The 14,156-nt window shown below is 40.6% G+C and overlaps 2 protein-coding genes across 4 annotated transcripts in view; one reads left to right on the forward strand and one right to left on the reverse strand.

Moving 5' to 3' along the window:
• PUS10 (pseudouridine synthase 10) overlaps nt 1–6,640 on the reverse strand; it is a 34,663-nt gene extending 28,023 nt beyond the window's left edge. The window contains exons 1-4 of one of the 3 annotated variants that reach the window (XM_068675371.1): nt 6,509–6,640; nt 5,473–5,609; nt 3,628–3,894; nt 1,741–1,827 (exon numbers count right to left, since the gene is read on the reverse strand). In XM_068675371.1, coding sequence (XP_068531472.1) covers nt 1,741–1,827; nt 3,628–3,894; nt 5,473–5,598 — 480 coding nt within the window. In that variant the 5' untranslated portion in view covers nt 5,599–5,609; nt 6,509–6,640. Of the gene's footprint in view, nt 1–1,740; nt 1,828–3,627; nt 3,895–5,472; nt 5,610–6,104; nt 6,248–6,293; nt 6,428–6,508 lie in introns of those variants that run through there. The other 2 variants (XM_068675372.1, XM_068675373.1) reach the window with 2 other exon arrangements.
• PEX13 (peroxisomal biogenesis factor 13) lies at nt 6,457–13,582 on the forward strand. The gene is made up of 4 exons (XM_068675374.1): nt 6,457–6,749; nt 8,461–9,158; nt 9,590–9,715; nt 10,248–13,582. The coding sequence occupies exons 1-4, from the start codon at nt 6,676–6,678 to the stop codon at nt 10,541–10,543; spliced, it is 1,194 nt and encodes a 397-aa protein (XP_068531475.1). The 5' UTR covers nt 6,457–6,675; the 3' UTR covers nt 10,544–13,582.
• The last annotated feature ends 574 nt before the right edge of the window (nt 13,583–14,156 follow it).

A 14,156-nucleotide genomic window follows, 5' to 3' on the forward strand; every position in this document is an offset into this window, starting at 1 on the left:
CAACCACATTTGTCAAGTCAGTTTTCCCAGTCCACACCGAGCATCATCAAGATTTCAGTCAGCAAGAGGAACTCTCTGAAGCAAACTATTATTTTTTTGCAAAAACATTTGCAGCCAAGACGGCCTCAAAACCAGAGAGGAACACATGCCCTACTTGCTCAGACCAGCGTGAGGACAGCAGTGAGCTAGAACTGCAATGCAATAACTCCCTCTACCGAGGCATTCTGGTAAAGACCCACAAGGACACTGCAAAAGAACAGCAGCACTTAATTTTTCTCTCCTTGCCTCCTAGTTACATACATAAGCTATTGGGAAAAAATATATTTTTAAGCTAGATCACTCACTGTCACTACAATAAATAGAGTAAGGAAGGTAGACTGGGAATTGAAAAGACCTGATCAGTGGCACCCTGAAAATAATAAGGCTTCTCTTTTTTTAAACAAAACAAAACAAAAGAAGTTAACACTTCTGTGCTTAATTCTGGGAATTAATTTGGAGGAATTCTGACCAACATTTGGCGTTCTGCAAATGCATGCGTCCATATACTTACCTAGCCCGAAAGTGCTTTTTTTTTTAAATTTATTTTTGATAAATCTGATTTTTTGGATGAACATAAAATGAAATGAGAGTAAAGAGAGTTCAACCAGACAGAAAGCCCAAAGCAATTTGTTCTGGTATTATTGTACCAAACATAGTGACAGCTCAGGTGAACACCCCAACCATGCTTAATTTTGGATAGGAAGTAGACAGTCTGATGTGCAATCAGCCTTAGAATCAGAACATATGTCAGCACAACACAGTTATTGCACTGCCACTTGCCTGAGAAGCAAGAACTAACGGTACTATTCAACAGTAAAAGTACACTAGGTAGTTAAACCATCAAGCTGTGTGGAATGAGAACAGTCATCACCACAGATTTTTATGCAAATCGAGGAAGACTTCATTCTGAAGTTTCTACTACATCTTACTATGGGAGGCACCTATTTTAAAGATTTCCATGCTGCCCTTTGTATTTTTGCATCATTTTATATTAGAAAGAAAGGTAACACTGTAAAACATCTCACAAGTCAGCAAAAATTGTTGCTTGATTAATCAAGTTATACCATACTTAGTATCCTCCCTCCATTGGCAAAGAAATTATCAGGGTTATAAACTTCCCATGTTATCATTATCTTTAGTAACTAAATGTCTGAAATGTAAACAATTTAGGTTTGATTAGAATTGCCATCAAAATCAGCAGTTTTACAACTCCAGACTTTCAACAATGCCCAAGACAGGTGACTACTGAAATATGTATTTTTACATCGTTTAAAATGCTGTGGAGTTAAAGAGTTCATCTTCAAATTTCTTCATTTGTATTCTGCCGTACCAATTATCATTTATTTCAGGAAAGGCACCAGCTGTGCAATTCCTTCTCTAAGAAGATCCACAAAGCAGAACAGGCATCTGTACCAAAGGGAACAATACACTAAGGGTTTGAGAAACTCCTCTTAGTTTTTCAGATGTAAAGTAACTCCTGGGCTAACTGAAAACTGAAGTAACTCAGACACTTTATTAATTATAATAATACTCAGCAAAAAGGAAGGGGTGAGCAGACTTCACTTCTAACATGTTTTAGTTTGATTTTTAATTGCTATTATTTAAAAAAAGCAAACAAACACCAATCTCCAGTTCATACATTTCACAGTTGTTTTCTTTAATACACATTTAAGTTATGAAAATATATTTGTAAAAACTTACCTCCCTAACAGACAGCTGTGGGGGTAGTGACACAGAAAATACAAAACTGGTGAACTGATAGTCAGCAGATTTAACCTTTTCACACACCTATAAGAGAAGGATTTTAATATTAAACTACAGCAATGGAAGTGAGTTGATAATCTTTTAGCATATTCTTTATTCTAGCATCATCACTGTAAATCCATATTAATACACACTCAGATAGATGCCAAGCATACAAACTAGACTAATCCATGATAATTTATTGAAATACAAGCCCTTTTTTAAAAGGGAAACAAACAAACAAACAAGAAACAGATGACACTAATGAACTGTTATCCTTATTGCTGTGGCATTATGAAACAACAAAACATTATTTTATGGTTAAAACCAATTGTATACATAAATTTTGGTGTAAGGCATTATACCACAGTGACCAAAGTCTAGAACAGGTGACTCAGAATATTTTTCTTCGTGGCATTGATACAACTCTGTGACAAAAGTGTTTAAGGTCCTGGGATAAGACAGAAACAAACGGGTTTCCACAGTAATAATTCAGTCTTCAAAGTAACAGAATAGAACGGAATGTTTCATCTTTCAGTTTACAACAGAACACCTACATTTTCTCGGGATTACTATACAACCACTACAAGTAAGTAGGAACGTCGCCTAGATTTCTACTGTGCTTTGATACAAAAATCATGTTTGTCACTGGCAAGAACCCCAACAGGCATCAAGCTTTTTCAAGCAAGCTAGTGAAAACTGATGGCTGCATGTCTCTACTGGAAGGAAGCTTAAACACACATGGAGAAAAAATAAATAAATTCAGTGATTTTAGTGAATATTAACAAAGGCTAATTACGAGCTTTCAAGATGAAATCGACATCTCAAACAAGGAAATTTCCTCATAAGAAAAACAGGTTTTGTGGAGCCTGTAACAAATGCTGTGAGATTTTCCATTGCTGTGCAAGAGTGTATCTCCAAAACAAGTCTTAAACGTAGGTTCAGTAAACATACATGCACTCTTTCAATGGAAACAAAAAAGAAATACCACACACCTCAACAGAAACTATATACTACACTTTCTATTTAGTTCTAGTTTTTATACAGTAATGCTATTAAACCAAATTCTTTCCTATTAAATCTCAGTTAGACTCCTCCAATGCAAGTGGAATTTTTCAAGCTGACATTTAGGTTTGTCACATAAGCAATTTCATTGCTCAGAGATGTGCACAATGCTCATTATGCCCGTAACTCTCCTGTATTTCCTCCAATATCTGCAATCTGTTGTATCACCAAAACATTTTCTTCCTTTGTGACTTTCTAAATAGTACTATATGGTAAAGAAACAGTCCTGCTATATTAGGAACACTTAGTTAAGCTGAAGAGCACTGCATCAGATGCAGTGCTCTTCAGCTTAACTAAGTTAACCTTTTACCTTTACCTGCATTCTACCTTTCTATAGCAAAAAGTGAACAGAGATCATCATTTACAGTGAGGTTTTATTTGTACTCTAAGCAGCTGAACCTCAGGTTATCTCCTAACCTCGCGTAACTACGTATTTGTTAATCTTTTTCTTAGGAAAAAAGGTTTCTATCAGTCATTCCATTGCACCTGCACTGCTATTTTTGAAGTTACATTATGAGAAACCCTGGGTAAAATATGGTCACACTGACAAATTCTATTTTGCAGCTGCAGGAGAGGTATGCAAACACTATGTCAACGAGCAGTACGTAGTTGAATGGCGCCACCTACATTTCAAATATTCAAAATGGATAAATGCTTTGCTCTTTCTCTCAGTCGTTTAACTGCATATACGGTGTTTTTAATAACCAACTCCATGCTGCAGGCCCCAACATACAAAAGCTCCTAAAAAGTACACGTATGGATTAAAAATTGGTTATTTACCCTTTTGACAAAGTCTGCCTCGCAGAACTCCTGAAGAATTCCCAAACACACATTGCAAACCTCCACAGTCGAGTTCTCCACAGCAGCACTGTCATCATTAACCAAAGGAACGTGCTTGAGCACTCCATTCTGGTTCAGATCATCAGGCACCTCTTCTGTGTGTTCAAGTCTGATTCGCTTACATGGTGGATCAACTATGCCAAAACCAGCTGCATCTTCTTGTTGTTGATTATTTTTTAGGAATTCTGTCAGATCCTTCATCAAATCCTAACACAAACAAAAGGATTGTACTGTTGTTGATTGCTTCTCTTTTATCAAATGCTGTAAAAAGCACTTACAAACACAGCTCTAAAAGGCAGTAGCAACCACCCAACTTTAGTCTTTGTGTACGTAATTAATAACTTTTAATTTACACCAAAAGACATCTGCACAGTTAAAAAAGCTACAAGCTGTATTTTTGTCAAAATGTTACCCAAAGACATTGATTTTTGCTGAACAGACTTCTTTGCCATCCAAGAAAAGCGGTAACATTTCACAGACTGACTTGCAGAAATTCATTCATCTTCAACCCCATTGCTATTTGATGAAAACCAGTGTTTATTGTCTTTTTGTCACTTAGATTATGTCAGAATTTAATTATCCCAACTCAATTAGCTAAAATGACTAGGAAGACAGTTGGCCACTACAGTATGAGAAGAAAATGAGACCAGATAAATGTGAGGGTGAAATTAAATACACGTGACAGAGGAGGAACAACTTCATGTAACGAGAGAAGCCTACAAATATTCAAGGGTTTGCTGGTGAGGAGAAAGAATTAACTACATCCAAAATTTAGGAAGGATGACATAGAGAGATAAGATATAGTTCAGAAAAAAAGATTTATTAAAACATCTCCAACACAAAAGACAGCAGTTACTGTGTTGTTACAACTCAGTAGGAAAATTGGGTAGAGCTGCAAAAGAATGAAAACCAGCATACAGAATGAAAGCTTGTCAAATGATTGATAGAAAATGGAAAAGGATAAAGAAGATAAATTTGAAAGATGAATTCTGGAGCGTCTAAACTTGAATAAAGGTAAAAAAAAAAAAAAATCAAGACAAACACCATAAGATGCAAGCATAAAGACAAGGGATTGGACCAGGTATACGGAAATGTATATTTGGCCTGCGCGATGATACCTCGGAGAAACAATATGGTAGAGGAGCAAATAGCCAAAACCAAGCTGAGAAATGTCTAATACAAGAACACAGGCAAGAATGATTGTGCACAACTAGGAAAAATTTGGAGAATGTTGAATTTCAGTAGTAAGGTCTACTAAACAGGATGCCTAATAATACTCAGTTTGTCTGAAAATGGTCCTTCACCTTGTTGGGCCATTTTTTAGTTAGAGTCCGCCAATCAATTCTATTCAAATAAAGAGGAAGTATGAGGCAAAAGTACACAGATGGTTCCTTCTCTGTATTAGCTGCAGTGACCCACAGCCTCTTTGCTGCTTAATACATTAAAGGAAAAATAAAGGAGGGGACTGTCATAGCTGCACTGCTTAAGAAGTGATAGATCCGTGCTCTGCAGAAGCTACTCTGCCCTGTTTACCAGTGTTTCCAGGTAACGTGTAGCAACTTTCACAGTCAATGTTAACATCAAACCCACAACAATTCTTGTATTCTACCATTCTCGTCAGCTCTCAGATTTGCACAGTGTAGCAGTCATTCTCCATAACTCATTTTGCAAAGCATTTTCCTCTCAGGCAAAGAACCCGAGCATGCAACATCGTCTCCAATGGGTGTGCAAAGAGCACTGCGTTCATATGTTCACACATTCTGATTAGGAATACAAAGAACAAACCTTGTATGGATGTCTATAAAGTGTCTGTGATCCCACACGGCAGAACCTGAAAATACATCGTGGGCAAGTGCCAGTGTTCAGTAATAGCTGAACAATTGGTTTGTCCTTTTCTGTTAGCGAAGACATGCTGGATAATTCTAAAATTAAAAGAAAAAAAAAAGAAAAAGGATAAACATAATTCAGCAACTCAACAATAAAAGGACTCAATTAGCTCCCAGTGAGGTACTCACCCTTACTGGCTATCTAGGAAACTTGAGGATGCATATAACAACTACAATTGTTCGTACCAAAGGTTCAATTAGTCTACTGTCTTCCAAAGCAGGGACAAACAGATATGAGAGGAAAATGTGTGTGTGCAGGGCATATTACCTCTGTGTCCAGTTATCCCTGCTTTGGGGGACTTTTCTGAGCTGCTGTCATTTGTCTGTTGGTAAACTAACAGATCTTTCCTCCAAGCCTTCTCTTCTGTCTCCCACAGTTTTGTTGTTGCCTCTGTAACATCTTTTATGGACTAAATTTCCACAAGTCTATTGCTCGCTGGCGGAAGACCTGGTTTTATTTGGGGTTTAGCTCCTCCAGGCAACATTTGATGCCACCCGAGGCGTTGTGTGGCAGGGTGCGTTGGTACACACCTGGTGTCCCTCACACAGCGTTAGAAATACCTCAGTCACGGAAGACCTTCAGAGAATAGGAAAAGTTATTAACTCGGTTAATTTTCCACGAGATGGGGATTCTTTATGGTGGGCGATAAAAACGAGGAGCGCGTAGAAAAACTCGAAATTCCATTTTAGAAGGAAAAAAAATAATAAAAATAAACGTACTTCGGGGAAACAGGGGCTAACTTAATTCAGCTTCCTGCCACCTGAGCGCGGCCGTGCCGACACCTCACTCCCTCACCGCCAAGCCCCGGAGACCCAGCAGGGGGGAGCCGGGGAGGTTCCTCGGGCCCCCCCCGCTCCTGAGGCGGCTCCCGGAGCCGCTCCCTCCGCGCCCCGCTCCTCGCGGCCGCCATAAGGCCGCGGGCAGCCGCGCTCACCTCGATCCGGGCGGGCGGCAGGGCCGGCCGAGGGCCGCGCAGAGGCGGTGCAGGGCGGAGCGGAGAGGAGAGGAGCGGAGCGGAGCTCGCTGCTGCCGCCGTACCCGCCCGCCGGGGGCCGGGCTGGGCTGTGCCGTGCCCACAGCCGGGCCCGCAGCGAGGCGGAGATGGCGTCGCAGCCGCCGCCTCCCAAGCCCTGGGAGAACCGGCGGCTGGCGGGCAGCGTGGCGCCCGCCTTCCAGTGAGTGCGGGGCAGCCGGGGGGCGCCTGCTGGGGACGGGGAATGGGGTCGGGGAATGGGGCCGGGCGGCTGCCTGCCTGCCTGCTATCAGCGCCCCCCCCCCCCCTCCCGGCCGCCTTCCCTGAGGGCGGCTCAAAGGTCGGGCCGGAGCCTGAGGGGGCTCCGTGGGGCTCGGGGTGGGCTGGGGCCGCTCGCCGGAGGTTTTTGGGGAGGAGGAAGGGTGTGCGGCGTGGGGAAGCCGGCCCCGGGTGGGGAAACACGCTGCTTGGGCTCGGGAGGCCGAGGGGGTGCGTGGGCCTCCCGGGAGAGGCGGGCAGGGGAATGGGGGCAGCTGGCCCCGCTGCCTGCTGTCAGCAAACACAGCGCGGGGTGGTGCACAACATCATTTTTTTTAAACCAGAAATCAAAGCTTGGTGGGTGAGGATCAGCCTTGTTTGTCACTCGGTGCCCGTGGTAGCAGTTAGAGGGAGTTGAAAGTGGGCAAAAGGTGAGCCCCAAGCCGAGGGCCAGAGCCGGTGCAGCTCCCGGCAGCAGGTCCCTGCTGGCACCACAAGCTGCAGCTCGCCGAGTGGAAGCGTAACGTTATTTTTCCTGGGTGGGATTATCTGCTTCGTTTTAAATTGCTTCAAGGAGCTTAAAAGTGAGGTGTCCTAAAGCACCTGTTGGGTGCGTAGCGTCTCCTCTGTGGTGATGCCTTATTCTTGTTTCTGTTTTTAACTGTTGGGAGAGTTAAAGTCTAAGATGGAAGAGGCGAACATGATGAAGATACAAATATTATGCTCTGCTTTGCCAACTGTAGGTTTTGCTCAGAGGAAGTTGTTTTGTATCTCAGGTGTAACTGACAATAGCAAGTGTGTTTCGTGCTGAAAAGAGCAAAAGCTGGCACCTGGCTGATAGAATTCAAATACCACCCTAGTTAGTGCTCAGAGGCTTACTGCAAAGGGCATAGGTAAGCCGACTGAAATTTACAGGCATGCAAATGGCCAGAAGTTCATTTAATTAAAAAAAAAAAGAAAAAAAGATTGACTTATAACACCTTTTCTGCTAACTGATAATAGATTTAATCTCTAAGTGTTCTGCATAAAGGTGATTAGAAAGGTTGGGGAGAGAAGGTAAAGCAGGGGACCCTAAGGCCTTGCACATGCTGTATAATGGTTTGGATTCTCAATTAGGTCACACCACCCCCTTCTCTAGGGGTGGATTCAAAGGAGCTGTCAGGCTTCTTTCCTGCTGTACCACTGGCTTATTATCTAGGAGAGATGAGAACAAGTATTGGAAATAAAGCTTTCATATTGCAAAATATTCTTGGTTGCATGTGTAAGACAGCCTTGCATGAAGATAAACAACTTTGGTGTTACAGCAGCAGGCGTGATAGACCTGGATGCAGCATTTCCTGCTTTCTTAGTCTATATGATAAATAAGCTGAAGGTTTTTCCATCTGTATGTTTCAGTTGGGTTGCAGTTCCATCCTTACAAAGAATATCTCTTTTTTTGTTGTTTGTTTTTTGTTTTGTTTTTTTCCTAAAAGACCTGTGTTTCTTGGCTGAATTTTTTACTTCTCACAAACATTGTGCAATGTACTGGCTACTAAGTTCCTCAACCTGACACTACTGAAATGCGCTATCATATTTATAGTTAGTCAAGACCTCTGAGGAAAATAAAAATGCAACCTTATTTTGAGTACTGATCTTGATTGTCTGAATTTGTTTAGGTCTCCTGACTTGGGTGACAACTTGCTGACCAGACCTGGACACCCCACAGTTGCACGAATACCTCCACCTATTTTGCCAAGACCATCACAGCAAACAGGAAGCAGCGGTCTGAGCACTTTCAGGCCAGCCTATAGCAGTTCTTATACTCCAGGCTATGGTTCATATGGAACCTCTTTTTATGGAAGCTATAGTCCTTACAGTTATGGATACGGTGGTTTGGGTTATAACCGCTTTCGTACAGATGATATTCCTCCCAGCAGGTTTGTTCAGCAGGCTGAAGAGAGCAGCAGAGGCGCCTTTCAGTCCATTGAAAGTATCGTGCATGCGTTCGCCTCGGTCAGCATGATGATGGATGCTACTTTTTCAGCTGTGTACAACAGTTTCAGAGCCGTGTTGGATGTAGCCAATCACTTCTCCCGCCTCAGAGTACACTTCACAAAGGTGTTTTCAGCTTTCGCTTTAGTAAGAACTATAAGATATCTCTACCACCGTCTGCAGCGGTTACTAGGTTTGCGGAAGAGCTCTGAGAATGAGGATTTGTGGGCTGAAAGTGCGGGGACAGTAGCTCGTGTTGGTCTTGAAGACAAAGCAGCTAACTCAGCAAAATCCTGGCCTATTTTCTTGTTCTTTGCTGTTATAATGGGAGGTCCCTATCTGATTTGGAAACTGCTTTCTACATATACTGATGAAGAAACAGGTAAGATAATCTGCTGTGTGAGAGAAGTGCAGAGTATACATTCACTTAGTTATCATGTGTACGGATTAATCTTATATTTCAGTAATGGAAGTTAACTAGGTACTGGGGAACAATTTTAAGCAGGTAATGACCTGTCTAAATAGCCTACTCTTGAGTTAGGTTGCAGTTTCTTGGTATGCTTTGTGTGATTCAGAAATCACAGTTTCTTTCTATTTCTGTGTCCTTTCTATAAGATGTGTCAGCTGGGGAAGAGAGGGGAAGCTATTGGGTGGGTTTGTCTCACCAAATCATGATTTGTTTGTTACTGCTGACAGTTTTCTGTCAGAAGTTTTAGCAAGGCAGTTAAGGTGTCTTCCCCATTTTTATTTTATTAAAATCAAACAAGTGCTTAATTCAAAGCAAGTAACTTCTTCATATCTATTTGGAAACAGTGTCTAGTAACTGGGCAAGTGGTGAAGATGATCATGTAGTTGGAAGAGCAGAATATGACTTCAATGCGCTTTCAGAAGAAGAAATTTCTTTCCGTGCTGGTGACATACTCAAATTAGCACCCAAAGGTAAACTTCTATTTTTTTGTTTTCTGATCACATGTGAAATAAGTTACATGTATATTGTTACAGTCTGAGACTGGGGGGACATAAAACCAAAACACCTTGTTGGACCCAACTCCTCATCTCTACTGCTTTTTTTTTTTTTTCCATTAGTTATTACATGTGTTCTAACAAAACTTGCTGAATAATTTTATTCAGTTTCCCTAAAGTACGATACAGCCTAAGCTTACTCAGGGAGCACTCTGTGGTTACCCTCACGGCTATTTTTCTTCATGTGTGCTGTACAACAGTGAAAAATATTTTTCCTGTGGAAAAAATCTGGTGGTATCAACAACTTCAGCCTCACAGTGCTCCTCAGAGTACCTCACTTACGCAGATCCCAGTTGTTATTCTTGTGAACTAATTTGTATCTGCGTTTTATCACAGAGTTATTTTCTCTGCATGATTAGTTGTCCTCTACCTCTGGTGTATTTGTACCTCAGCTGCAACATACTTTGAATTGCTTTGTAACTTAGTGCATTTGTGTTTTCTTCTTCAGAACAACAACCCAAAATCCGTGGTTGGCTTTTGGCTAGTTATAATGGCCACACAACAGGACTTGTGCCAGCTAATTACATCAAAATACTGGGCAAAAGAAGAGGTAGGAAAACAGTGGACCTGGAAAGGATTACGGAAAAACGGCCATCCTTTGTCGGCACACCTGATAGGGGATCCGCTGCTGCTGTGACTTTAGAGGAACAGGAAGCTGCTTTTGATTCTGTTTTTGCTGGAAGTAGTAAAGTTCCTGTTGCATCTGACTCCACTGTAGTCAGTGGAGAGAAACAGGGACTCTAAGGCACTTTCATCAACGAAGCAACTGAACTATATTCTATTGGTAAAACCTAGGGTATGTTGAAAATCTGTATTGTAGTGGAACACTGATGGGTCTTTACCAGTTATTGCTGCTACTGACTGGTGAAGGGATGGAGAGATGATTACTCAAATTTGTATTATTTATTTTTGATTGACCTATGGCTGTATAGTAGTGACTCTACCCAACCACCTGGCAGCAGCTGTAAGATCTTGAGTCAAGAAAAGTTGAGGCGCTTATAACAAAGCAAACAAACAAATGAGGACTGACTGGTTTTAAGTAGAAAAAGTGTTGATGAAATCTGGAGATTAATGTCCAGTCTTCATTGGAATGTCAGCTTGACAAGATGCCACTTCAATAAATGTGCAAAGGGGAAAAAATGGATTTCTGTGAAAAGCCCTCCAGAACTGGAGGCTGAGGATGATAAAAGAGCAATAGTGCTTTGTTTTCCTCTGAATGGAATAGGAATTGCAAGAGATTTACATGGCACAGCTGAATCATTAGATCTCAATTGCTTGCTTTTTGGTAAGAAGTAGGGCTTCTGTCATAAAGACCTCATGAAAAAGAAAGGGGGGTACCATGAAAGATAGATTAGGAATTACAGAGGAAGAACAGTGAGCCTTCAGCAGTAGTTCTAACTTTATTATTATAATTATTATTATTAAAAGAGCATTAGAATGAAGGGCATCACTTGGTCAAGCACTTTCCAGGGCACTTACTGTCATTCCTTTCTGTAGTAAACTAATTTATCATCATCGCTCCTAGCCATGTTGCGTCGTAGCCTATTTACTGCCTGTCAATAGCCTATCAACTGCCATCTGCATCTCAGTGTATTTTGGTTCTTTATTTTTGTTTGTTTTTTGTTTTTCAAGAATGTCAAAATACCTGTGCTGCATTTTTAGTGCAGCGGTTAATGCTTTGAAGTGTGAGGGGGGGTTAACAATTCCACTGAGTGGCAAAAAAAAGAAGTAAAGTTTCTTGTTTAGTTGTCTCAGTTAGCTAAGTTCTTGGAGTTAACTCTTTCTGCTGCCTTTCAGGTTGTTCATGTTGTATCTGCCCATACTAATTGAGGGCTCTGGTTTATCAAAAGCCATAAAAGCATTAAGACTGTTCCAAGTGCTTGGTACTTTCACATTGGTGTTTGAGAATTCAGTATTTCAAATACAGTTTTTCTTAATGAAGCAAAGAATAACTCTTTTCCTTGAATATATATATGTGTGTGTAATATATGCATATATATAACGTGTTGAGCTTCTGAAGGTTAGAGCGGTGGAAAAAATACCTGAAGCTTATCTTTATCACTAAAATAGCTTTTCTTCTTATTTTAAAGGTACTCAAAAGTATTAGTAAAAGTAGGACATGCCCTTTGCTTAATTGATCCAGTAGTTTCAATTTGACTGTTTCTACTGAGATCTTCAACATCCATTACGTATTAGCAGAGCTTTCAATATTTATACTTTAATTGCATTTGCTGGCCTTGAGTTAACGAGAATTCTGTTTACCACAACAAGTCTCTGACAAGGAAAATTGAAGGGAGCATTGCATTATTGAGGTAGGGTGGCTGAAAAGATGCATCTTATGCTGGAACCTTGGATTTTAAAGTAACCTCTGAATGGCTGCTGATAACAAGCAAGAATTGAAGTGGTTGTGCTCAGATATTGGGAGTAACCATTTTTACTAGATTGTTAGATCCTCAAGTGCAGAGGAAAAGGAAAGAGTAGTTTAAAGGGGAAATGGGAAACTAAAACTAGGTTTAAAACAGAACACGTTCCTGAGACATTTCTTTGTGTATCAGGGCACTGAAGAATTTTTTCTATATTTGGAAATAACACCTGTTTCTGAATAAAATTAGCAAACAACCCTGAAATATAAAAGGTGGGGGGAATGAAGTTGTTCAGTGTACAGTTCTGCTTACAGTGTGTATTCATGGAGGGAATTAGTTTACTGTTGTGAGTTTTAACTGATGGACTGTCAGCCACTCTTGTGACAGTGGAAGACTTCAAACAGGAAGGGTCTTTTAAATAAATGAATGAATGAAACCCAAACTTTTTTTGTGGAATATCCATTCAAGTAGACTTATGTTTATCTGCTCAGAACAAGTCGGGAAGACAGTACCTCAATGTTCATCAGAATCCTTAAAACTACAAATTTTTAGAAAGATGGATTTAACTCTCACATTTCAAGTCATAATATTTTTGGAAACTTTTAGTAGAAAAGTAGGTTATTAATGACTTGTCTTTACAGGAGTTCAACTTTACCAATCACTAACAGTCATAACTACATCTGCTAAATCTTGTCAAGAGTTTTGATTCTTTCAATCTTGTGATTAATGGGAAAAGAAGGCTCTGAGGAAATGAAGTTATTTAGCTCACAATTAGCTGTATTGGTTGCAGATGGGTGTTAAAAAATAATTGAAGTAAAATATATACTGTTTTAAGATTTATTTTTTTTTCTTTACATGTACAAACTAGTGTTGGGAAAAGGTGTGAATTTCATTGCCTCTATCTCTGCCTGTACATCAGCCTAGAGAAAAAAACATCTCAGTGGATGCTGATTGGAAAAAGAGAGGCTGACTGACAGGCTGCTCAGGACTTGCCCAACTTCAGAACAGCGAGAAGACTAAAAGGAGCAGGTGTGGCTCCACCTGGAGTACGTAGAAGAGGAGGTTAGGAAAGAGGTGCAGTCGAAATAGTGCCGATCCTTACGTGTTAGGCAATTGACTCCTATTTTAAGATCTGTAAGTACTAAGTTACCTTTATTATTCTTTGGAACTACTTATATACCTGTAGCAGATCAAGAAGGTTCTAACAGATGTACAGTATTTGCTTATATAAAATTTTAGTTTAATCTTTTTCTTGAATGTTACTATAGACTGTTTAGCATACCAACCGTTTTGTGCTTGAATACTGTCTGAACTAATGACAACTGCCAATGTTGACTGGTTCTCTGGGTGCTAGCAGTACATGACCGTGCACATGTTCAAAGCTTCGCTCAGGTTTCTGACAAATAAATTATGAACACTCCTTTTGTCTAGTAGAACTTAATAACATCTTCCCTTTTTTGCACAGGTTCAAAAAAATCCTTATGTGGAACTAGACTGCATCTGAGCTAGTAAGATGGTTTTTACTTACTGATCATCTATCTTGGTGAAATGTACTAGTCAAGTAAATACAAGAAAAAAAATAGTTTCTTGTAAATCTGATTTGTTAGTGAAAATTTTCCAAAAGAAGTTTAAAGTCAGTAACCAACACAATGACTTCCTTGACACACCACTGCTGTTGTAGGAATATTCTTGTTGGTGATAGGAGGGGAACTGCATTTATTTTCCAAAACACAGATACTTTTTAAGTAGCTCCCTTTATTTTTTTTCATCCGTGCAGGTGTGGCCGTGCGTTGGGGTTTGCCAACACTCTCACACCGTGACGACAGGCAGTAATTGCGTTGTGTCCAAGGTGCTGACCATGCACTTTTTTCCCCCTTTGCCTGCTGGGAGTGGTTCTTTCGCAGGATGATTTGAAGCAGGCCTGGGGTGACAGTGCTGCTGCCCCCATTCTGTGGGCACACCGCCTTTAAGCGGCAGCTGGATATAATCTCTCC

This window comes from Anas acuta, chromosome 3 (assembly GCF_963932015.1).
Source record: "Anas acuta chromosome 3, bAnaAcu1.1, whole genome shotgun sequence".
Lineage (NCBI taxonomy): Eukaryota > Metazoa > Chordata > Aves > Anseriformes > Anatidae > Anas > Anas acuta.